The 22637-nt window shown below is 62.0% G+C and overlaps 8 protein-coding genes across 8 annotated transcripts; 4 read left to right on the forward strand and 4 right to left on the reverse strand.

Annotated features, from left to right (window-relative positions):
* Positions 1-6: 6 nt before the first annotated feature.
* AMSG_03408 (uncharacterized protein) lies at positions 7-1287 on the forward strand (the record flags this gene model as incomplete). Its single annotated transcript, XM_013904792.1, has 1 exon — positions 7-1287. The coding sequence occupies one exon, from the start codon at positions 7-9 to the stop codon at positions 1285-1287; it is 1281 nt and encodes a 426-aa protein (XP_013760246.1).
* A 10-nt stretch (positions 1288-1297) lies between these two features.
* AMSG_03409 (DNA mismatch repair protein MutS) lies at positions 1298-3819 on the reverse strand (the record flags this gene model as incomplete). The annotated part of the gene is made up of 2 exons (XM_013904793.1): positions 1298-3613; positions 3661-3819. 2 exons carry the CDS (start codon positions 3817-3819, stop codon positions 1298-1300), a joined length of 2475 nt encoding a protein of 824 aa, XP_013760247.1.
* Positions 3820-4251: 432 nt separating this feature from the next.
* On the reverse strand, positions 4252-5069 carry AMSG_03410 (uncharacterized protein). Its single transcript, XM_013904794.1, has 2 exons — positions 4929-5069; positions 4252-4746 (listed from the first exon to the last, which is right to left on the reverse strand). The coding sequence occupies exons 1-2, from the start codon at positions 5040-5042 to the stop codon at positions 4513-4515; spliced, it is 348 nt and encodes a 115-aa protein (XP_013760248.1). The 5' UTR covers positions 5043-5069; the 3' UTR covers positions 4252-4512.
* Positions 5070-5157: 88 nt separating this feature from the next.
* Positions 5158-6441, reverse strand: AMSG_03411 (uncharacterized protein; the record flags this gene model as incomplete). Its single annotated transcript, XM_013904795.1, has 1 exon — positions 5158-6441. The coding sequence occupies one exon, from the start codon at positions 6439-6441 to the stop codon at positions 5158-5160; it is 1284 nt and encodes a 427-aa protein (XP_013760249.1).
* Positions 6442-7800: 1359 nt separating this feature from the next.
* On the forward strand, positions 7801-10701 carry AMSG_11764 (uncharacterized protein; the record flags this gene model as incomplete). Its single annotated transcript, XM_013904808.1, has 3 exons — positions 7801-10026; positions 10143-10649; positions 10681-10701. 3 exons carry the CDS (start codon positions 7801-7803, stop codon positions 10699-10701), a joined length of 2754 nt encoding a protein of 917 aa, XP_013760262.1.
* A 437-nt stretch (positions 10702-11138) lies between these two features.
* AMSG_11765 (uncharacterized protein) lies at positions 11139-11548 on the forward strand (the record flags this gene model as incomplete). Its single annotated transcript, XM_013904809.1, has 2 exons — positions 11139-11320; positions 11359-11548. 2 exons carry the CDS (start codon positions 11139-11141, stop codon positions 11546-11548), a joined length of 372 nt encoding a protein of 123 aa, XP_013760263.1.
* A 52-nt stretch (positions 11549-11600) lies between these two features.
* On the forward strand, positions 11601-12701 carry AMSG_03413 (serine/threonine protein kinase; the record flags this gene model as incomplete). The annotated part of the gene is made up of 1 exon (XM_013904796.1): positions 11601-12701. The coding sequence occupies one exon, from the start codon at positions 11601-11603 to the stop codon at positions 12699-12701; it is 1101 nt and encodes a 366-aa protein (XP_013760250.1).
* Positions 12702-12745: 44 nt separating this feature from the next.
* Positions 12746-19196, reverse strand: AMSG_03414 (uncharacterized protein). Its single transcript, XM_013904797.1, has one exon. The coding sequence runs from the start codon at positions 19177-19179 to the stop codon at positions 12760-12762; it is 6420 nt and encodes a 2139-aa protein (XP_013760251.1). The 5' UTR covers positions 19180-19196; the 3' UTR covers positions 12746-12759.
* Positions 19197-22637: the final 3441 nt, after the last annotated feature.

A 22637-nucleotide genomic window follows, 5' to 3' on the forward strand; every position in this document is an offset into this window, starting at 1 on the left:
CTCGCTATGCTTCGGGGTGTTCTCATTGTATGCGCGTCGTCGGGCAAGCTGCTATTCTCGCATGCAGCGACAGCAGGCTTTGGCCTCCCGCCTGCACTGGCACCGCCAGGCCAAGGCGGCGAGCACTCGTTGGCCGGACTCATCTTTGCCTTTTTCCTCAACTCTTGCAACTCTCTTGCTGCCGCCTCCTCGCGCGATTGCCCGCCGCATTTGGTCATGACGCTACCGGCATCTGCGACAAAGATGGTTCTTGCTACTCTGTCTCATCAAGATCTTCCTTCGCCGCTTCTTGTTGCTCTGCTCCTTGACTCTGCCCTTGTTTCGTCTGGCACTGACGCCGATGGCAGCGGCTTCCTTGTCTCGTCTCTGGCGTCGTCGCTTGTCGATGCCTTTGCCCGCAAAGTTGCGCGGAGGCTCACTCGTGGTCACTCACTTGTTGCCTGTGCCACCGCGAGCACCGCTTGGCTCCGTGCCTGGATCGCCACAGACCTTCCCGTCGTTGTCGGTAAGCTTCTCGTCGTCGCCGCGCGCACTCCGTGGATGTGGATATATCTTGCCCGCGCCACAGATGATGCCGAGCACAGCGCGAGTGATTCGGTCTACCATGCTATGGTTCCGAGCGAAGCGCCGCCCATGCTTGCGCCGTACACCGTTTTTGCCGCGCCCGACGAGTCGCCGTCGATAGGCACTCAGATGCGCGCCGCGCTTGCCGCCTGCTGCGGCTGCTGCTGCCGGTCGACCAAGGCCGGACGAGTGGTCGACGCAAGTGATGATGACTGTAACCCCAAAGGCCAGGAGGGTTGTGATGTCGACGCGGATGCCTCCTCCCACCCTCGCCGCGTCTTTGCTCTGCCGGTCTCGTCGGTCCTCGTCGCCGAGCGGCCCGAGGCGGGGACCCGATACGCGCTCGCCGGCTCGAGCTTGGCTAAGCTCGCACCCGAGCTGCTCACCAAGCTTAGTCCGGATCCAGACCTGCTCGGTAGATACCAGCGTCAGCGGGTGAGCGTGAATGTGAGTCTCAGCCCCAGCGTGGGCGACATTGACAACAGCGGCGAGGGTGGTACGAGTTCGTCCGGCTTTGAGCTTGACGTCGACGTCGCTTGTCTCTCGTCGCGCATTCTTGTCGGCATTCCTACGCGGGATGCGGCGTCTCTTGGCGAGACGCTGTTGCCCGAGGCGGCACTCCGCGTTCTCGAGGGCTACCTCGAGCTGCTAGAAGGCTCGCGGCTCGAGCCCGACGCAGTAGCAACTGCGGTGGCGTCTGTCGTCGAGTGCGGGGCCGACTGAGGTGCGACGTTTACTGCGCTGCGCTCTGCGGAGGCGGCGGGTCGGCCGCGCGCTCCAGCGCGTCCAGGACCTCGGCCGCGCGGTCGAGAACAGGCTCGGGCATGCCGGCAAGCCGGGCAACGTGCAGGCCGTACGACTTGGATGCTGCGCCCGGCACCACCTTGTAGAGGAAGAGTAAGTTGTTGGCGAGCTCGCGGACATCCATGGCATAGTTGCTCACGTTGGGCAGCGCCTCGCCGAGCTTGGTCAGCTCGTGGTAGTGGGTGGCAAAGAGGGTGCGAGCGCGCGGCGCGAGGGCAAGGTGCTCAACAATGGCCCACGCGAGGGCGAGCCCATCGTAGGTCGCCGTCCCACGCCCGATCTCGTCCATCAGCACCAGCGACGCTGGGGTGGCCGACTTGACAATGGCTGCAGCCTCGACCATTTCGACCATAAAGGTTGACCGGTCGCCAGCGAGGTCGTCAGCAGCGCCGACCCGCGAGTAGACGGCGTCGACGACACCGATGGTCGCCGCCTCGGCCGGAACGAACGAGCCCATCTGAGCCAAAATGACGATGAGCGCGTTCTGCCGCAGGAACGTCGACTTGCCGCCCATGTTCGGCCCGGTGATGAGGTGGAGCGAGGTGGCCCCGTCAAAGGCGCAGTCGTTTGGTGTAAACGTTCCGCGACCGCTGCCGGAGAGCTCAACAAGTGGGTGCCGGCCGCCGACAATGTCGAGGATCCGCGGGTCGGGCGTCATGTCTGGCCGCACAAACCCGTGGTCTGCTGCCAGCTTGGCGAGTGCCGATGTGACGTCGAGCTCGGCCAGCGCCTCGGAGAGATCGAACAGAGCCGGCGCTGCAGCGAGCGCAGCCTGGACAAGCTCGTCGAAGAGCTTGGTTTCCAGGAGGACTGCGTCCGATGCCGCCGCTGCCAACTCTCGCTCGAGGTCCTTGAGCTCGGCCGAGGCGTAGCGGTGCGAGGCCGCCATCGACTGAATGTGGAAGATGTCGGGCGCAAACTCGTCCATTCGTTCTTTGCGGGTGGCCGGGACCTGGATGTAGTACCCAAGCACCGAGTTGTGGCGGATTTTGAGGGCAGCGAGCCCGGTGGCGTCGCGGTACTTGGTCTCGAGCTCGGCAACAAGCGCAGCGCCGTCGTCGCGTGCAGCGCGCTTGCGGTCGAGCTCGGCTGAGAAGCCCGCCGCAACGACCGCCGCGCCCGATGAGAGCCCACTCAGATCAGCGAGCGAGATCGGGAGCGTATCGGCCAATGCAGAACCGAGCGTGGCTGCCAGCCCGGACGTTGCAGCCACAACTGACGGTGGCACCGGTGGGCTCGGTGCGTCGAGCGCCACCAGCTCGGCAGCCTTGGCTAGCGATCGCGAGACGACGCCGAGGTCGCGCGGCGAGCCTTTGGCCATGCACAGCCGCTGCAGTGACCGCGAGAGGTCGCCGGTTCCGCGGAGGATGTGGCGAACATCCTTGACAGTGGCCGGCGCAGTGACATATGCCTCGACCGCGTCGTGCCGGGCGGCAATGTCCGGCAGCGAGGTAAGCGGGGAGGCGAGCCATGAGCCAAGCATCCGCCCGCCGGGGCCAGTCACCGTCTTATCAATGAGCGAGAGGAGAGTCGGCCCGGGCTTGCGCGCAAGAGCGTGAACCGGCACAGCCGACGCGGGCTCGCTGGCTTCAGTCACATCCGGTGGCGCCACAGCGGCCGAGGACGAGGTGAGCTCGAGCGAGGCTCGGGTCGCTGCGTCCATCGAAAGCATAGAGTCGCGGGCGCAAAGTCGCGGCGGGTGCAACAGCGGCGTTGCGCCTGGATGGGTGCCAGCCACCACGTCGAGGAGAAGATTTCCGGCAGCAGTGTGGTGTGGTGCAAACGGTGCAGCGTCGAGCGCGGCACGGGCGGCAGCGAGCGAGGCGCAGTCAGCAGCAGCGGCTGCCGGCGGCGCCGGCGGGTGGGTGTTGACGTAGTACGGCTCAAGGGCTGGACGGAGGACGTCAAGCAAGTGAGGAAGCTGTGGGTCGAGCACAATCTCGGCCGGAGCCAGCCGCGCGAGGTCGGCCGGAAGCAGGTCCGGCGACGTCCGGTCGAGGAACCACTCGCCGGTGGAGACGTCGATCCAGGCGAGGCTGCACATGGACGGCGGAGCAGCCGGCGACGGCGGAGCAGGCGCGGAGATCGACATGAGGTAGTTTGCGATGCGCGGCGCAAGCAGAGCGTCGTCAATGAGAGTACCGGGGGTGATGCGCTTGGTGATGGCGCGGTCAACGATCTTGGCACCACGCGACCGCGCGGCAGCCGGCTCTTCAACCTGATCGGCGACGGCGACGAGAAAGCCCTTTTGATCAGCCGCTCAATATACAGCGAGGCAGCATGAGCAGGCACGCCAGCCATGGGAATGGGGGCGCCATTGTGGCTGCCGCGTGTGGTCAGAGCAATGTCCAGAGCAGCAGACGCACGGGCAGCATCATCAAAGAACAGCTCATAGAAATCGCCCATACGAAAGAGGAGAATGAATCCAGGTACACTCGCCTTGAGTTCCATGTACTGATTCATCATCGGTGTCGTCGCCGTCGCTCTGCTCCTGCTCAGCCTCGCTGATCTGCCCGTCTTGCCTCCTCGCCTTGCTTTGCTTTTGCTGCTCGCTCCGCCTGCGCTGCTCGCTCCGCCTGCTCTGCTTGCTCCGCCTGCGCTGCTCGCTCCGCCTGCTCTGCTTGCTGCAACCGTTGCAAACAAGCTCCGGTAGCCGTGTACCCATGTATGTGCGTGTCCTATATACATGGCCGTGCTGCGAGGTATCAGCCGCAGCATGGCTCGGGCGAGGGTGAAGTGTGCCCGCCCACAGCCGACGACCGGCAGCAGCCGATGGGGGGGAGGGGGGGGGGGAGGGGGGGGGGGGGGAGGGGGGGGTCAACACAGCACGGTCTGGTATGATCTGATAGCCGCCAGAGTGTAGGAGGTAGGTGGAGCACGTGGTCAGGGTGGAGCACGGTTTATGCGACTCGGTCGATCGGAAGCAGATGGAGCGCGGAGAGGAGAAAGGGAGAGGGAGGGAGCGGGAGAGGCAGAGGTGCCCAGCTAGAGTTCGATGTCTTGAGAGCTAAGCTTGATACTCGAGTGCGTAGCTGGCCAAGCCCATAGTCCCGGGCGCGGAACAGCTGTTCCAGCCTGACGATCCAGGCCCGATGGCGACCGACCGACGTCGATTGATGCAGGGGAAGGGAGAAAGAGGGGCGATTAGGCCGATGCCGGGTTGGGGGCGACAGAGGTGTCGACAAAGGCAGCCAGAGCCGCAGCTAGATCGCCGTTGTGCTCGCGAAGGAGGGTGTCGGCGTCGTTGATGGGCAGATCGAGGTGGTAGGCGAGGCGCTGGACGTCGTTCTCGTCGACCTGAACCCGTGCCAGTGCCAGCTTGCGCATGATCTCTTCACGCCGTGCGGCCTCACGCTGCTCGTTCACTTCCTGGAAAGCCTGTCCGTGCCATGATGTCACTCGTCATGCTGTGAGTCGCTTGCCCATGCCCCCGGCCTCCATGCCCGCCACGAGGTGTCGGTCAAAGTGGATCGAGCCGGAGCCTTCGACGACACGGGAGTGTCACTGGTAGGGGGTACGGAGAAGGAGGAGAAGGGAAAGTAGATACAGAGTATACGTACCTTCTCGGCACGCTCCTTGTCAAAGTTGGTGGTCTCTGCTTCCGCCATGGACGCAAAATCAACGTCGGCAGACTTTTGCTGCGCAGAGCGTGTGTCGACCTCGGCGTCTGCCATGATTGATTGATGGATGATGATGATGAGAGCAGTGGGAGATGGTAAAGGGGGGGGGGGGGGGGGGGGGGCTGCCAGCCCATGCTGGGTGTGTATCAGATCTGGGTTACAGTTCAAGCTATGCCCGTGAAGCGGCGTTGATGGCGTAGTACGAGTCATCATAGCCGGCGTGCGGGTCGATGAGCGGGGCGGACTCATGGAGATAGGCGGCGCGGCGGTTTCGGCGGACAATGATGAGGGCCGTGACAGCGATGATGATGACAAGGCAGGCGGTGAGGATAATCCAGACCAGTGCACCGGCACCATGCGATGGAGGCGGTGGGGGTGGGGTGGTCGGGGACGTCGGGGCCGGCGGTGGCGGTGGCGGTGATGCCGGCGGCGGTGGCGGCGAGGGCACGGCGATGGCCTCGTAGCCGACAACACGCGTAGCCGTGACGGCAACAATATCACGGCTGCCTTGGTTGAAGATCCGGCCAGTCTGCAGCTGGACAATGCCGTTCAGCTCACCTGGAAGGACGTCAACGACCCACGAGCCGCCGCTACCGCGACGCTGGGCCCAGGCGACGGTCGAGAGGTTGGCAGTGGCAAAGGCGATCGAGTCGATCTCGAGCGTGCCCTCGTCAATGGTGGCCATAGCCACCACTTCGTGATGACTGTCGAGATCAGAGATGGTCTCGCGGATGGCAAACTGGAGCGGGCTGATCTGCTCCAGCCGAACAATGTTCACCGAGGTGGCGAGAATTAGGCCCGGCAGAGTCAGCTTGCCAGCTTGGGAGAACTTGCCGGCGGTGACGGCTGTGATGGTGACGCCCTCTTGGACCTGATGAGCCATGGTAGGAGGCTTGAGCTCGCCGGAGCCAGTGTTGCGGATGATCCAGACGGTGTGCAGGTTGTTGGCCGTCTCGACGCCGTGGATGACGATGTCGTCGAGCCCGTCGCCATCCATGTCGGCAAAGATCGGCGGGCTGAGTGCTTGTGCTGCCAGAGCCACAAGTGGGGCACCAAATCCGGTGCCGTTGCCGTACGTGTTCCGCATCCACGCCAGCGCCTTGAGCCCGCCGGTCTCGTGGCCGAGCAGCACCAGGTCCTGCGACGGCGCACCGGGATACGGCACCGAGATCTGGAGGGCACCGATCCAGGTCGGCTGCAGCGAGGCCGAGATGATGACGCTACTGTCGCCAAACGAGCCTTCGTTGTTGCGGTAGTACTCGATGCCCGTGCCATCTTTCACAGCAATGATGTCCGGCCAGCCCGAGCTGGTGAGCACTCCGAGGCAGGCAGCGTTCAGGGAACCGTCAAACGAGTCACCGACCATCAGCACAGGCCAGGACTTGCCCTTATTCCCAGCCTCGCTGTTGATGGCCACTTCGATCTGGACCGAGCTGCCCAGCAGGAGATCCATCGCACCTGCAAGAGCAGTAACATGCCCAACTGAAAAAGGAGTACTCCACGTGTAGCTCGGCAAGAGCTCCTTGTGGAGCTCCGACGGCGGTGCGTAGCTCTCCATGCCGCTCGCTACAGAGACAGCAAACAGTAGAAGTATGCCCGCAGCAATGTTCCACATAGTATGGGTGTAAGGAAAGGCGAGGGGAAGGACAGAGAGGAAGACGTGTGTGCTCCGTGGTGGGGGGGGGGGGGTCGTCTGAGTGAGGGATGATGGCCGGCGGCGTGCGCGTGTCCCGGCAGTTGTTTGGGCGATGAGCAGCGATGGGAGCGCGTGCGGGAAGATGGGTGAAATAAGAGACGACGGAGGAAGCGAAGCGGGTGAGAAGTGGGTGATGGGAGAGAGGGGGGGGAAGATGGAGAATAGCGTGGCAATGCTTGGTGACGAGGACAGTCATGATGAATCAGACGACAGATCGCCAAAACTTTGGTTTGTGCGTAGTATGACACGGGAACATGATTGATTGACTTGAATGGATAACGTGGACGGACAACGTGCTGTGATGAGGGCGATGGCAACGATGAGAGCGTGCTGCATGGTACAGATGAATGAAGATACTGACAAGATGTGCGAGAGCATTTACTTCAGCTGTGATGATGGCGCTGATGGTGGCTGTATCTCGGCACTGCCCTTCAATGCCATGCATTTGCTCCGCACTTGGGAAAACTGCCGCTGCCATGCGGTGTACTCATCACGCGGTCGCATGCCACCATATGTAAACGAGGCAATCACTGGGCTAGGTCGTCACGGATCCACCGATGCAAGGATGGGCGGAGGAGCAGAGCAGTGAATGATGATTGTTGTGGCGCCAGAGTGGTGGATGTTCACGAACGTGGAGCGTAGAAGGCAGACAAGGGCTGTTGCGTAATTGGCGCATCGGTCAGCAAACAGACCCCGCATGAGCTGGTGGTCACCCGCACCCCCTCACTCCAAGCACACAACCAGTCTCGTCTTCCACAATGGCGGGAGCGCGTGTAGTATGGATGGTTATGGCATGGCTGTGCTTGCACATAGCCGGGGCAAGCTACTTTACCAAACACCAAGGTATGTTTTATGGGTGAGCCCCGGGCATACCTAAGTTGGCGCTCGGGCTAAAAGAACAGGCTTCGGGCATCCCCCAGTCGTTGTGTGGTCAACCAAACAACATTATCATTGTTTTTGAGAGGCGGGCCAACCAGCACCCACCCAGAGGCCTTGGGCGGCTTCTGGGCGGTGTGTGGAAGAAGGTGGAGGGTGAGACTTACACAGGAACGGCTTTCGTCATGCGCTTGGGGAGGTGGTGTGCTTGCAGAATATACAAAGAGCGTTGGTGAGGCCATGTGGGTATCGCCCGAGTTGGCGGTTGGTCCGAGCGGAAGCGGAGCATTTTCCGCAGCCGCCACCAGCGGCAACGCAACATGGTGCACAGTGGCGCGTGGCATTGCTGCCGATGGCAGCGACCGGCTGCGATGTGGCGGGAGCATTGCCCTTGAGTTTGATGTAGAGACGACGGCGGCTTTTTCGGCGCGGGCAGCGGTGGTCCCGGCGGGCGGCTTTGGCACCGAGATGCTGGTCTCGATCACATTAGCCGGCGGTGAGCGACGGAGCTGGATACGCGATGTGAGTGCGCCTGGCGCGACGGCACCGGAACATGAGACAGCAGCGCCGCTCATCGACATCCTTCCGCACTGTCTCCTCCTCCCGGCCGGAAAAGTGATGATCGAGCTCGGCCTGACAGCACCTGGCATGGCGGTAGAGGCAGTGACACTGTCGACACTCATGCTGGCACCTGTTTTGGAGAGGGTGGTCGGATGCGAGGAGCGGATGGACGGGACGAGCCCAGTGTGTCCAACCGGCCCCGGGACTAGCATTGCGGTTCATGGCGCGCGATTGTGTGCGGATGCGGGCGCGGTGGTTGTGAAGTTCGGCGGATCGAGCGCAACTGTGATTGCGGTAGCCGAGGATGGGATGAGTGCGGAGATTCAGCTGCCAACTGTCGCGTATGGACCCACGACGCTTATGGCGATGGTCAATGATGGAATAGGACATCTGACGCTGCTGCCCGGGCTTCCGCTGATTGTGGCAGCGTCGCTCTCGCGGAGCTCGTCGCGGGTGGTGGTTGCGATGGAGGGCCACCGACTGGGACGAGGCGTTGTCGACGACTCGCAGGCCTGGCTGAGACTTGCGAGCGGGGTGGAGGAAGCGTGCGCCAATGTGACGGGCGGGACGCCAAGCTTGGAGTCAGCCACCAGCCGGCTCGAGTGCTGGACAAATGAGGCAAGCGCGGTGGCGACGATCGGAGTGCGGGTAGCGGTGGGAAGCGCAAGCAGCCCGGTGCGATGGTTTGGCCCCAACGAGCGGCTTCGGCGCAAAGCAAAATGCGTCCTGACTGGCTGTGCCCATGGCGGCCGTTGTGATGTCGCGACCGGCGCGTGCCGGTGCTCATGGCCATGGCTTGGAGCCTCATGCCGAAACGACGGGCGCTATCTTGTTGTGATCCCGATTTTGGCAATCTGGACAGTCTCGCTGCTCGCGTTTGGACTTGTGCGGATTGCAGGCTGGATTGGTGACCGGAGCCACCGGCGGAATGTGAGTGCTTACTCGACGACCATGGGCGAGATGAGCGACGGGGCGATGATGGCGTCGACCATCGCGGTCTCGCTCGACGATCTTGATGTTGTCCGGACCGTCGGACAAGGCTCTTGCGGCAAGGTGTATGTGGCGTTGTGGCGTGGGAGCGAGGTAGCTGTCAAGCGGTTCTTTGTCTCTATGCCGAGCGCTACGGTCAAGACCGAGTTTGCATCTGAGTCGATGATCAAGTTCCATGTCCGGCACCCGAACCTTGTGGCGCTCATCGGCGCGAGCGCCGAACCGGAGCGCGTTGCGCTTGTCCTCGAGTATGTGGCCAATGGGGCGCTCTTCGACATCCTTGGCAAGAAGACGATAGCGCTGTTGTGGGAGCGGCGGTTACTGTGGGCGTCGCAGCTTGCAGCCGCGATGGCCTTTCTGCACACGTCACGGGTGGCGCACGGCGCGCTCTCTTCGTTCAACGTCCTCCTCAGCGCATCATGGGACATCAAAGTCTCCGACTTTGGCTTTGTGGCGACCAAGAAAGCGTCGGCGGCAGCGGCGGCGAGCCCCTTACCGATAGCGGGCGAGGATTGGATGGCACAGCAATGCGATATGAGCGTGCCCGGCCAGCCGGCGCTGTCTGGGACGCAGACGAACGGATCGATGGCGCGGAGCGAGTCGGCCACAGCTGTCTCTTTGCGCGGGCTTCAAAGGCAGCCGGCCAAGCGCAAACGGCGGTGGACGTTCTTCCGCGTGGTGCCCGATGAGAGCGTGCCAGAGACCACGATTCACAACGCGTTCTGGAGCGCGCCCGAGGCACTACTAGGCGATGTCAGCGATCCGTATGCGGTTGATGTGTATGCGCTCGGAGTGGTGCTTTGGGAGCTCCTCTCACGGCGACCGCTGTACGCGGGCATGCATCCACTGACGGTTGTGCGCAACGTTCTGGATGTCGAGCTGCGGCCATCGACGTCGTCATTGCCGCCGGACGCGGTAGCGTGCAAGACGCTGCTGCGCCAATGCTGGGCGCCAGTCGGGCTTCAGCGGCCGACGGCCGACAAGATCAAGTCACAGTTTGAGCGACTGTACATCAACAAGCGGGGGGACAGAATGGGACGCCACCTGCGCCGTTCCACAAGGAGGTAGTGCCCAAGTCTGGATTTCTGTTTTCGGTCTCGGTCGGCGTGTGCAACGCAGCGGCATTTTACGAGCAGGCTGCCTCCGAGGTAGCCGAGTTTGACACGCAGCTGCTGCACTTGCGCTCGGCACTGGCGGCTGCAACCAAAGCGCACTCGGGCTTCTCAACCTCAGCCGACGCGCTGCTCTACACCTCGGTCTTTGGCTCGGCCAATGACGCCTTGGAGTTTCTCGCAGATGTGGCCACACTCACCTCGGAGCTTATCACGGTCGGCGACGGGACCGATCTCGCCAAGCGCGGCCTCAAGCTTGGAAGTAGCCAGGCTGTCAACTCGACCGAGCTGGGCCCGCAGCTCTCGAGCCAGCTCGGATCGGACATCCTCTCGCGAGGCAACATTACTGCCATGTCGGCACTCTCGCCGTCGTATCCGTCGGCGGGCACAATGATGCAGTCTAACGACATCCTCTCGTCGGCCTCTGTCGCAGGCCTGCCATCCATGGTCAACGCAGGCTCACCGGTTCCGAACGTGATCCGCTCAGGAACACCCGGACCAAGCCATTGGCGTCCTCCCAAGCCCACTACAGCCGGCCTCCACAACTCGGCATCGTCGTTGAGCTCGTCGTCATCATCCAGCTCGTCGTCATCGACATCGTCGCCATCGTCGTCATCGCAGTCATTGCCAAGGGAAGCCGAGTTGCAGTCGCGAGCCGGGCTCGAAAGTGGATCATGCTCGGACGAGGGGGTGGAGGGTCAGACCACGAGCTCAGACGTCGAGTCGGTCTCGGAAACCGAAACCGAGTCGGTGTCGGACGAGCAAGGGACGGCTGATGAGGAGAACGAATCCTTCGGCGCTATGCGAGACGCAGTGACAGGCGCTTCTACCTTGCGTTCGATATCCAGCAGTCTGGGGAGTTCATGCGAGAGTGACCCGCGTGCGCTGACCTCGCCTATGATCGATGCCGGGATCATGGTGTTTGACTTGCGTCCTGGATCTCAGGCCAAGTCCAAGTCTCGGGCCAAGTCCAAGGCCAAGTCCAAGGCCAAGTCCAAGGCCAAGTCCAAGGCCAAGTCCAAGGCCAAGGCCAAGACCGATGGCGAGATACAGACTCACTCAAAGTCGAGTGGCAAGTCTGCGCTGACACCCATGCTGTCTCCGATGAGCGATATGGCTTTGCCAGAGATGCCAGAGCTGCCAGAGCTACCAAAGCCCCCGACCAGCAGACGGCGGCGGAAGAGGCAGAGTCGCTGGTCAACCTCGAATCAGCGGACAATGCGGCGCCCGCTGACGCCGCCGTCTCGATCAGCAATCTCGTGCACGTCGTTGCTGTCGTCGGTGCCATCACTGGCACTGTCCAGAGTTGGGCCGGCGCCGACTGACCGACCGCAACTTCCTGTGGCGGTTGTTTGCGCAGCAGGCTCGGCAACGGTCATGGACGATCGCAGCGTGCAGGGTGCGTTTCTGCGCGAGGCCGAGATGATGGCGCGAATGCTGGTGGTGCCGGCACTGCTATTCTCGACGAGCTTTTCGCGGTCGCTCGATCTCCTGGACGCCAAGATCTCCGACTCGCTACCCAAACCGGTCGTGTGCAGCCTTACTGCCGAACTGGTGATGATGTCACGACAGCTGCCTGCAACAGCGACATGGCACCTGCTAGCTGACCAGCTGGTGCCCAACTCACAGGTTCACTTTAACTCGGTGCTGTTCGAGGGTTTCAACGGGACGCTCGTTCCGCCTCCGACCACGGTGATGGGCTGGTCTGGCGACGATCGGGCTCATGCGAGGGCGTACCGAGTTTTTGTAGCACAAGTCCGCCCGCTAGTTGCTGTCACGTACAAACTGCGTGTCGCGCTCCGTGGTCGTGCTGCTCTGCTCCACTCTGTCAGCCACGAGAACCTGCTGCCATTTGTGGGCGCGGTGACCCTCGGCCCACAGGTGTCACTTGTCTACGCCCGATGGGGCATCTTTGCGCCGCTCGATAGGGTCATCAACAACGTTGTTCTCTCCAGCTCGCCGGACCGGATGCTGACCAACATGCTGCGCGGGATGGTGCTTGGGCTCGCGGCACTGCATGGCGCAGGAGTCATCCACGGTATGCTTTCACCGGACCACGTCCTTGTCTCGCCGACAGGCACCATCAAGCTCATGATGTATGGTATGGAGGCGATTCTGGCCCACACGGCGCCGCGGCTCGTTGCCACCAAGGACATTTGCCTGGCACCCGAGGTGGTGATGGGCGAAAGGGCGAAGCCTGCCGCCGACATCTACGCCTTTGGCGTTCTCGCCATCTGGCTCCTCAACGGCCGCCAACCGTTTGCCAACCACTCACTCCACGAGTTTATCGCCGAAGTCACTGGGCCCGCGATTGATTCGCCACCCGAGCTGGTCCTTGGGGGCGACGCCAACCTCATTCCCTCGCTTGCATCCGCACTGTCGATGGCGACATGTCGAGCGCCAAGCATGCGGCCAACGGCGCCGACGCTGGCGACGGTGCTGACCAGCGTTGACTCGCTATATCAAGAGAGCCACTAGCTGTGCGGTCGCTCGGACGTGTAGTTGCGAGCCTCAAAGTGAACCATCACCGACGGGTTTAAGCGTTTGCGCCACGAAGCGCCCAGAGCGCGAGCGACGAGACGTCGAGCTCGTAGATGACAGGCGCGAGCCGGGAGACGAGTAGGAAGCTCGAGTCATCAGGCACATCGAGCGCGAGAACGGGAATGAGGCCTTGCTCGTGATGGACGTTGACGGTATCACCGGCGCCCCGTGATGCGGCGGCGGCCGACGTGTCGCGGAGAACACGCCGGCTCTGTGCCGCCTGGACCATAAACGGCTTTTCGCGCGAGTCCCAAAGGGTGAGCCGCGCAGGGTTCCCGGCCGCGCCAGCCCAGTGTGAGGCGAGCAAGCCCGAGCCCGAGACACAGAGACCACGCGGAGTCGCTGTGCCAGGCGCAGGCATCTCCTGGATCTGTACCAGCTTGGGCAGGCTTGCATCGCTGTCTAGAGCCAGCGTAACGACCCGCAACGGCTCGCCACGCTCGCCGCAGGCCAGCGCCGAAATACGCTGATTCGGAAGGATAGCAAGGTGCGTGACGCCACCAAGCTTGGCGCTTGCCACCAGCGACCAGCCGGTGCCGTCGGCAAGGAGGAGCCACACGACAACACTTTTGGCCGAGGCTGTGACCATACGCCAGTCAGCAAGCGGTGCCAGCGCGTGGATGAGCTCGCCAAACTCGGCAAATCGGTACTGCGCGAGCGCGGGGAGCGACGGGTCGGCCTTTAGGGCAACCCGTGCCCCGGTCGACGTCTTGTAGTCAAGGACTGAGCCTTCGATGAGGACCAGGACCCGCTTCTTGGGCAGGGCCACAAGCGCCTTGACGGTCGGGTCGCGCCGGCCGATCGGGTGCTCATCGCTCGGAGCTCCGCCGGCGCTGCCGGCCGACGACCGCACATACGTCGAGCGGTCGAGTGTCCGCACCAGATGCCACTTGATGACCTCACCCGACCGAGGGTCGCGAGCGACAACCTGGAGGACGAGGACGTCGCCTGCAGCTGTGCCGACTAGAAGCGCGCCCCGGTCCGACTCAGCAACGGCAGTGACCGGCGAGTCGTATCCAGGAAACGGGCCGACAGCGACGGCGTGAGCACTTGCGGCTGCGCCGCGGGAAGCCTGTGCGCTGGCGCGCTCGGCCACTTCTTCCGGCGAGAGCACCTCGGTGACAGCAGACGTCGGCGGGAGATCGCTTGGCGGGCGATAGACAACACAGCTACCGTTGGTCATGCCGAGCACGATGCGGCCGTCGACAAGTTCGAGCGCGGTGGTGACAGGCGCCGGGAGGGAGAATCCAAACTGGGCCACACGCTTGAAGGCCAGCGACTTGTAGAGCAAGTGTGGCGATCGATCGCGCAGGAGCTTGCGGCAGAGGCTGTTGTGGTACGAGTCGGCGAGGCCATTCCATACAAGATTCCGCAAACGGAGCTTGGCCAGTGCGTCGAGGTCTTCGCCGACGGCCTCGAGTTCGAGTGCGTTAGTAGTAGCAAGCGCAGCGTCGACGTCGGCAAGTGCAGCGAGCTCGTCGGGCGCAGCTGGGCCGTTAAACGAGATGTCGCATGCAAAGATGAGCGGATTGGCGGCAAAGGCCTGCGCAAGCTCGACGAGGACCGGGCCAGAGACGCGGTTCCACGCAATGTTGACTGAAACGACGGCCGAGGTGTGAGGAAGAACCTTAGCCACGTTGCGGACAATAGGGTCGCGGAGGTCGGCACCGGAAAGATCCATCCGCAGCCGCTTGGCGTACTTGTTGAGCTGAGTGAGGGCTTGCGGCGGGACCAGGAGCGAGAGGCCAAACTGGAGCCGCGGCTCAAGCTGCGACCAGACCAGGTCCGGCTGGCCGTGGAGGAAGAACCGCGGGTCGAGCGGGACGTGGTGCTCGGCGTCGAGAAGGCCGGCACCGAGTTGTTCGGGCAGGGCCAGGTACGAGAGCGAGCGGCACCGGGCCTCAATGTCGACGACAACAGCGAGTGGGACGTTGGCGCAGCCGCGGAGGTCGAGCCGGCAAATCGAGGCAGCGGCGAGCTTGGCCACCGAGCCGACGGTGACAAGCTTGGAACAGTATGAGACGTCGAGCCACTGCAGGTGGTCACAGCGACCGATGATGCGGGCGAGCGACTTGTCGTCGAGCTCAACGCAATGGGCAAGGACAAGCTTGCGGAAGAGGGTGCCGACAAGGGCCTTGAGAACCTCGCGCTGGAGCTTGGCCGGGAATGAGAAGAGGCCAAAGTTAAGGCGCTCCACAAAAGCCTCTTTGAAGAGAGGAAGGCGGAGGGCACGGAAAGGGCGCAGGTCAGAGCGCGAGAAGAGCGCGGTGACGGCGGCGTCGGCCTGCTCGTGGGCGAGATCGTTGAGCTCGGACCGGAGGTCGGCCGGTGAGACCATGGTGAGGTCAGCCCAAAGCGAGGAGGTTCGCTCGTCGGCGGTGGTCACCACCCGGCACTGTTGTTCGCGACGGACGACGAGCGAGGGCGTGAGCGTGACCAGGCCGCGCCGGCCGCGCTTGTACTGTGACTCGGTGAGAAGGTGGAACCGCGCCCACGGGTTCATGGCCTCCTGGAAGGCGCGTGCATAGAGGGTCATGAGCTCGTGCTCAACAGCACCCAAAAGCTGCATGTGTGTGACGCGTGAGCCGCGGAGAACTTCCTGGATGAGAGTGATCTTGTGGTAAAGGACGTGGACGAGGCCGGGCTTGAAGAGCACGTCGAGTGTCGGCTTGCCTTCGGTATCGGCCATGTCCTTGCGGACATGCGGCAGCTCAAACGAGGCCATGCGGGCGTCGATGGCCTCGAGCACGTCGACCCAGACGTCGAGAAGCGCGTCCGCGTGGACCGAATACAGCATGTAGTCGCGAAGGTCAGCGTCGACGGCGTCGTGCATCTCTTGCATGCAAAACAGAATGCACTTGAGGCGCGGGATGCGCTTGGAAAAGAAGCCCGACTTGGTGACAGCCGAAACGAACGAGTGATCGTTGTCGATGGGCACGATGCGGTAGGCCAGTTGCTCGGGGTCAACCGCTTCGCACACGTAGTTGTCCTCTTTGCCGTCTTCGGGATTGGTGACGAGCGCGAGCAATACTTGCTGGGTAAACGAAAACGGGTCGTAGGAGATCGGGGTGTCGACTCGCGAGAGGGCAGCATCGTAGTTTTCGACGTTGTGACCGGCCGAGGCCCAGAGTTGCTTGAGTGTTGGGCCGGCGACAGTCTCGGACACGAGAAAGTAGTGGGCCTCGGCGCCAAAGTAGAGCTTGATGACGTCGACCCGCGGGGTGCCACCGGGATGTGGCGATGCGTTCGTACGGTTACCGCGGAAGAGGACCCGGCCGATGACGTGGACCGCGAGTTCCATGGCCGGCAGCTCCGGGTCGAGCTTAAAGTGAAAGTTGCCGACAGTGGCAACGGCACGGACACCGTGGTCGTAGGCACGGGTGACGGTGGAGCCAGAAAAGAGCTGCGCCACGGCGTCCGGACGGAGCTTCCGGACCTCATCGGAGCAAGCCGAGTAAAAGTAGGCACCGTTGTCCTCGGCAGCGGCGGCGGCGCAGAACGCATCGCGCGAGTCGAGAAAGTCGCGCCACCTCGGCATCTCGGCACGATGGGCCGAGATGCCGAGCGAGCACCACGAGGTGACAGAGCCCATACCGAGGCCAAATCCGGTGTACACAGCATTGGGATCGAGCTGGCCAAACGAGTACATGACGTCGGAAATGTCATCGAGCGACGCCCGCCACCGCGTCTCGGTCAGGTACCCCAAGTCGCGGAAAGGGAGGCGGACAAGGGTACCTGGCTCGAATACGGGCTTGGACTCGCGAGCAAGTGTCTCGATCATGCCCGTCACAAAGTGAGAGGCCATGGTCTGGATGGGGCAGAGAACTTTGGCTACAAGCTCGCGGATCTCAGCCACTAGCTTTGGCGTCGCCATGCTTGGGAGAAGCACGTCGTTCTCCTCGCCTCGCGCGAGCTGGGCCACCATCCGAAGGCCAAGCGCAAAGCCAAAAGCATGGACCAGCGCGTCGCGAACAGCAACGTTAAAGACGCCGGCGTCATAGAGCGCGTCGAGGCGGGCGAGAGTCGAGACGGCAGACACGCCGAAGAAGAGCGCGAGACCGTCCACAAGCAGCATGGGAAAGCGCTGCAGGTCGGTCTTGACGTCGACCGTCACCTCGGCATCCGGTACCAACAGAGCACGGTCGACGAGCCACGGTGAGAACGTGCGCTCTGCGCCGGTGTTCTTGGCGAGGGCAAGGAGCGCATACGCCCGGCGGACTGGAGTGTCGGGGTGGAGGGCGAGAGCGGCATCTTCACACACAGCGACGCCTGCCTCTGTCTCGACAAGCGTGGCCATGAGGCGGCGATCAAAGAATGCGTCGAGCGCCTTCTTGTATGAGGTGAAGAGATTGGCGTCACCTGCAATGTACGCAGCTGTCCGCAGCGAGTGCGCGATCGGATCAAGATAGTCCGAGTCGAGTGGCGGGGTCAGGAGCGAAATGAGCTCGCGGCGCTGCTTCGCTACAAGCGAAGCGGGCGTAGCCCGTGTGACAAGCGGCGAGAGCGCGGCCTCATCGAGGCGGAAGCCGCGCGGCGACCACGACGAGACCGGCCCGAGCTGGTATCCGGTCTCGCCGACAGTGAGCAGGAAGAGCTCGAGGAGATGTGCGAGTCGCAGAAAGTAGTCATCCCGTCCACCGGCGGGGAGGGAGGGGCATTCAGGCGCGAGTACGATATCGGGCTCGACGAGAAACACAATGTCCAGGTCGGAGAACGGAGCCATCTCGCCACGGGCCACCGAGCCGAGGCCAACCAAAGTAAAGGCAGACGGCGGAATGCCCAGGATGAGGGTGGCTTTTTCAAGAAGGAGCTCAAGGAAGGCCATGGCAAGCGCGTGGAAGACATCGTGGACAATAAACGCGCCCCGCGGGCCGGCCACACTCGCCTGGAGCGCCGGAGCCTGGAGGACGCTCACGACAAACGAAGCGACGTCAAGCGGGCCGGCGAGGACGGCAGCAAGCTCATCGTCAAGCGGGAGACTGTCAAGGCGGGTTGCCACCTTGCGAAGGTAATACGGCGGGAGGACGTCGGGGAGCGGGTCGTGGAGCAGAGAGCAACCACTAAGCTCGCCGCCGGCGACAAGCGCAGTGGCAGCGCGGATGAAAGAGAGAATACCGCGGTGCTCGCGGACCTCCGCGGCAGCGAGCTCTGCTGCTGCAGCAGCGGCTACATCATCGTCACGCAGGCGTGCGCGCTCGGCAGCGAGACAAGAGGATTGCGACGCCAGCTCGGGATAAGCGGTGACCAGCTCGCTGGCGGCGTCCAGGACCGAAGCTGCTGAATCGAAACGGTGGAGGCGGATCATGGTGTGAGTCATAAAGAGGAGGCGGTCAAAGGCGGTGTGCAACTCTGCCGGGGAAGTAAGGACCGACGGGACGAGCGATAGGCTCAAGGTCGTTAGCGAGAGTGGGACAGGATTGGTCACGGCCGCGCTGACGTAGTGGGAGAGGACCGATGTGAAGGCTGCCTCGGTGACCACCAGCAGCAGACTGTTTGGAGCTGCCATGTCCAGATCACGGACCGAGGTGGCGTCAGAGTTGATCGGGGCGGTGTCGACTGCGTCGGCGAGGAGGCTGTCCAGAATGGTGACGGCCTCGGAAATAAAGAGCGCCGCGAGGCGGGTGCTGCTAAGGTAGCCGCGGCTGATCGAGAGTGCCAGGGCAGAGACGGCGAGGGCGCCAAGGTGCTCGCCCTCGAGCGCCAGAAAGTAGGCACGGAGGCGCCGGATGGTCGGCAGGCTCGAAAGCGCAGCATGTGACGACAACTTGCAGGCCAAGACAAGGATCGGCATCGAGACGGCGCCGTCATTGACGTTGGCGGCAAGCTCGAACGGAATGATGGCGCGAGTGAGGCATCTGGCAAGAGCTGCAAAGATCGCCGTAAGACTAGCATGGGCTGTGTCAAGACGCATCAGCGCGTCATCAACCAGCGAGCCACAAAGATCCTCGACAAGATGCTCGCGGATGGCGCGCGATGCGTCACTTGCGAGCCACGCCTTGACCAGCGGAAGAAACAGGTCGCCGAGTGGTAGGCACGGGGCCAAGTCGGCAGGGCACTCGCCTGAGAAACAGGCTCGAAGTACAGCCAGCATGTCAAGCGGGTTGTCCAGCGACGAGACGATCTCGGCAACGATGTCACTTGCCGTTAAGCCGTCAGGCGTTTCGGTGAGCGCCGTAAGTGCAACAAGGTCAGCAGGATGCGGGACAGAGTAGGTGTCGAGCGGCGGTACAACGTGTACGTCGCCGGTTGCGTTGTTCACGACCACAGCATCGGGCCCAAGCGAGCCATGCGCACGGCCGGAGGCGTGAAGAGCAGCGAGGGCAGCAGCAAGTTGGGCAAAGACGCACGCGCGGGCGAGCGGCAACGGATGCGATTCTATAAAGTCTGCTAACGGCACAGCAGCGGGGGAGGCCATGGAAAGATGCCCATGGTCATGTCTGTCTCTGGGTGGGTAACGGTGGCAGCGCGGGCTGGGAAGGCCAGAGCCGGCAGCGGGTCCGTCCCGGCAACGATGACCACGGGCACGTCATTGAGCGACGCGACCAATGCCGAGGAAGCGGCTGGGTGCGGGGAGGGGAACGAGAGTGTATCCCATGGTATTGACATGGCAAGAGAGAGAGAGAGAGAGTGTGTGTGTGTGTGCGTGCGTGTGGGTGGAGGGAGAGGGAGAGCGGTGGATATGCTTGTGCCCACGTGCCGGTTGTGGCTGACGGCTGTGGCTGACAGTCACACACACATTTACGGCGACATGGCGAGCGACGGCAGAGGAAACGGCAGTGCACTCTACTCGGTTGGGATAGGAGGGCTCGGGGGTGGAGAGGCTGGTGTCGTTGGCGATGGTGATGAGCCATGGCATGGGAGGGGGGATTGTGGCTGGGATAGGAGTGATGATGGTGGAGCAGTGGATGAGGGTGGTGGTTTGTGGTGATCGGACGTACTGAGTATGGTAGGGGGGACAAGGGGGGTCAAGACGTGGGTGGCGTGGCGGGCGACAGGGTGGTAAGTATGGGGAGTGAGCGTGCGGATTGATGTGGATGGGTATGGTAAGGCTGATGGCTGTGTGTGACGTGTGTGCGATGAGGGAGCCGGGTACTTGGGCGGCAGGGGGAGGAGGGCGGACGGATTGGATTGAGATGGACGTCGATGAAGACGATCGCTTGAGATTGGAAGAGGAGGCAGACAACTGCACTCTAGCCCACCACTGCATTGCATATCGATTACCCTTGTCCTCTCTTGTTCTTCCTCGCCCTGACCAGTCCACAGGCTTCGTCGTCTGGCTCGGTGATCGCAGTTGGGAGGGCTGGCGATGAGCAGGCCGGCGGGGGCTGCGATGGGCAAGGCCGGAGGAGGGAGGGGAGGATTGGGTTGGAGGGCAGACTGGTAGTCATTGCTATTGCTGTGGCTATCCGTATGCATCGTCTCCAATGCCCTGTCGATGGCGAGCTTGCTCTCGGTGGCGCCGGCGATGGTCGGTCGGCGGCGGGCGGCGGTCGGCGGCGAGCAGCAGGCGGCCGGCAGCGATGCTGTTGACGGGATGGCGTCGGCTAATGTGCGCATCGGCGCGCAGGGAGTGGGTGGATATGTTTGTACGGGTAGTGGGTATGTGTGGTGTGAGTGTGGTGATTGTGGGTGGGGATGGTGGGGAGTGGGGGTCGGATATGGGCCCGCGGCAGGGAGTCAGCACCTTCGAAGGGACACAGGGTCAATAACTTGGGCCTCAGGTGGCAGAACTCGGATTCTGGAATACTACAGCTGTGGATTGGAGACTGTACAAGGGGGTAGTGTGGGCGTGTAATAGAGTAGAAGTGAAATTCGATTTGGCATATCTTGCAATGAGGTTGATGGGGGGCATGTGCGAGGTCGGGCGGTCGAGGACGGGCTCGACCACCTAGGCAAAACAAGCCGACGCGGAAATGAGCCGAGGAAGATGGGTGTCGATGACGACGATATTGATACTGGTGCTAGTGCATGGCGAGTGAAAACCTTGGGTGTGGTCGCGGGTTGTGTAGCTAGTGGTGGGAGGGAGCTAGGTGGTGATGAAGGTGGGCTGAACGGACGAGCGGGCGGCGGCTGGCGGCTGGTGGTCGGCGAGGCGGAGCAGCTGAGGGGGCTGGGTCGGGACTGGGTGGCTCGAAATTGCTGTTGGTTGGACGATGGGCAGCATGACTGGTGATGGTTGAGGGGTGGCGGTGTCGTGGGCGAGGATGAGGATGGGGGTGAGATGGAGCGGGAGAGACGAGGAGGACGAGGAGGAAGAGGAAGCCGAGTGCGCGATAGGGTGGTGATGGGTATGGCCATAGCATGGGGGTGGGAGTTGCAGCTGGAATGGGAGTGGTGGTGGTGGAGTAGAGGTGGGGGTGGTCGTTTGTGGTGACGGGTGGTAATGAGTATGGTAGGGGGGATGAGGGGGGTCGTGACGTGGGTGACGGGACGGGCGAAGCGGTGGTGGATATGGCGATTGGGCTTGAGCATTGATGAAGGTGCGTATGATACGGCTAATGGGTGTGTGTGGGGTGTGGGCGATAGGGGCGGCGGGTACTTGGCCGGCAGAGGGAAGGCGGCGGACGTCAATTGAGTTGAACGTTGAATTAATTGAAGAAAAGCCGGAACCAGCATCAAACGAGGCAATGACGTCCACAACAACAACCAAAGATCATACATGACTTGCACAGCACACGTAAAAGTAAGCCCACAGGGACTGGACAAAGCTAGCAGGCAATGGGATGGACTCGGGTGACGTTCAGGTCGATGACGCAGGGCGCGGTTGATCGATCAGATCTGCAGATCAACCACCACCACGACACAACAGGGTCAACACAAAATACATTGCATGAACAACTATTGACCATAGCCAACGACAACAAAGTTGAGAATCGATAGTGTAGTGAGCAAGGGCCGAAGATGGACGTCGGAGTCAAGGTCGATGAAAACAGGAGAATCAAGAACAATTGAAGCATGACGAATAATGATAAAAGCAACAACAAGAGCGAAAGGAATGATAAATGGGAATGCGTGTCGATTGTAGTCAACCATCAAAGGCAAGAGCAACCACAGCAGAACATGAAGGCAGACAATAGCAAACTCAAAGCATGCGGAAACATGAACGGCAAGGAACAAAGAACATGGTCAGCCGACGAGAACAGAAGCAGAAAGAATCGAATGATCAATTGACAATAATCAATAACAATCAATTGAATGTCAAACAATCGAACGAGTGACGAGTGGCGAATCATGAAAATGTTGAATGACATTCATGTCAAACAACAACCCGCACATGCCACTCGGCCGAGCAAGTGACACGGGCAAGTGTCAATGGAGGGATGGGGATAGTGAATCAGCATCAAAGACTCAATTCAAGCCCATGCCCAGCCATTCGCATGGTGGGATGGAGGATGAGTATGGTGGGGTGGGTGGGACTGTGGATGTGGGTCATGGATGGGATGGGAAGGGGTGGCCAGGAGGCTGTGATTGGCAAGTAAAGTGAGTGGTGGTCGGTGGGGAGGTATGAAGTGGGGCTAGGCTTGATGAGGCATCAGCTAGGGATGACGAGGCATCAGCTAGGGTTAGGGTTAGGGTTAGGGTTAGGGTTAGGGTTAGGGTTAGGGTTAGGGTTAGGGTTAGGGTTAGGGTTAGGGTTAGGGTTAGGGTTAGGGTTAGGGTTAGGGTTAGGGTTAGGGTTAGGGTTAGGGTTAGGGTTAGGGTTAGGGTTAGGGTTAGGGTTAGGGTTAGGGTTAGGGTTAGGGTTAGGGTTAGGGTTAGGGTTAGGGTTAGGGTTAGGGTTAGGGTTAGGGTTAGGGTTAGGGTTAGGGTTAGGGTTAGGGTTAGGGTTAGGGTTAGGGTTAGGGTTAGGGTTAGGGTTAGGGTTAGGGTTAG

Source organism: Thecamonas trahens, assembly GCF_000142905.1.
Source record: "Thecamonas trahens ATCC 50062 unplaced genomic scaffold supercont1.12, whole genome shotgun sequence".
NCBI lineage: Eukaryota > Apusomonadida > Apusomonadidae > Thecamonas > Thecamonas trahens.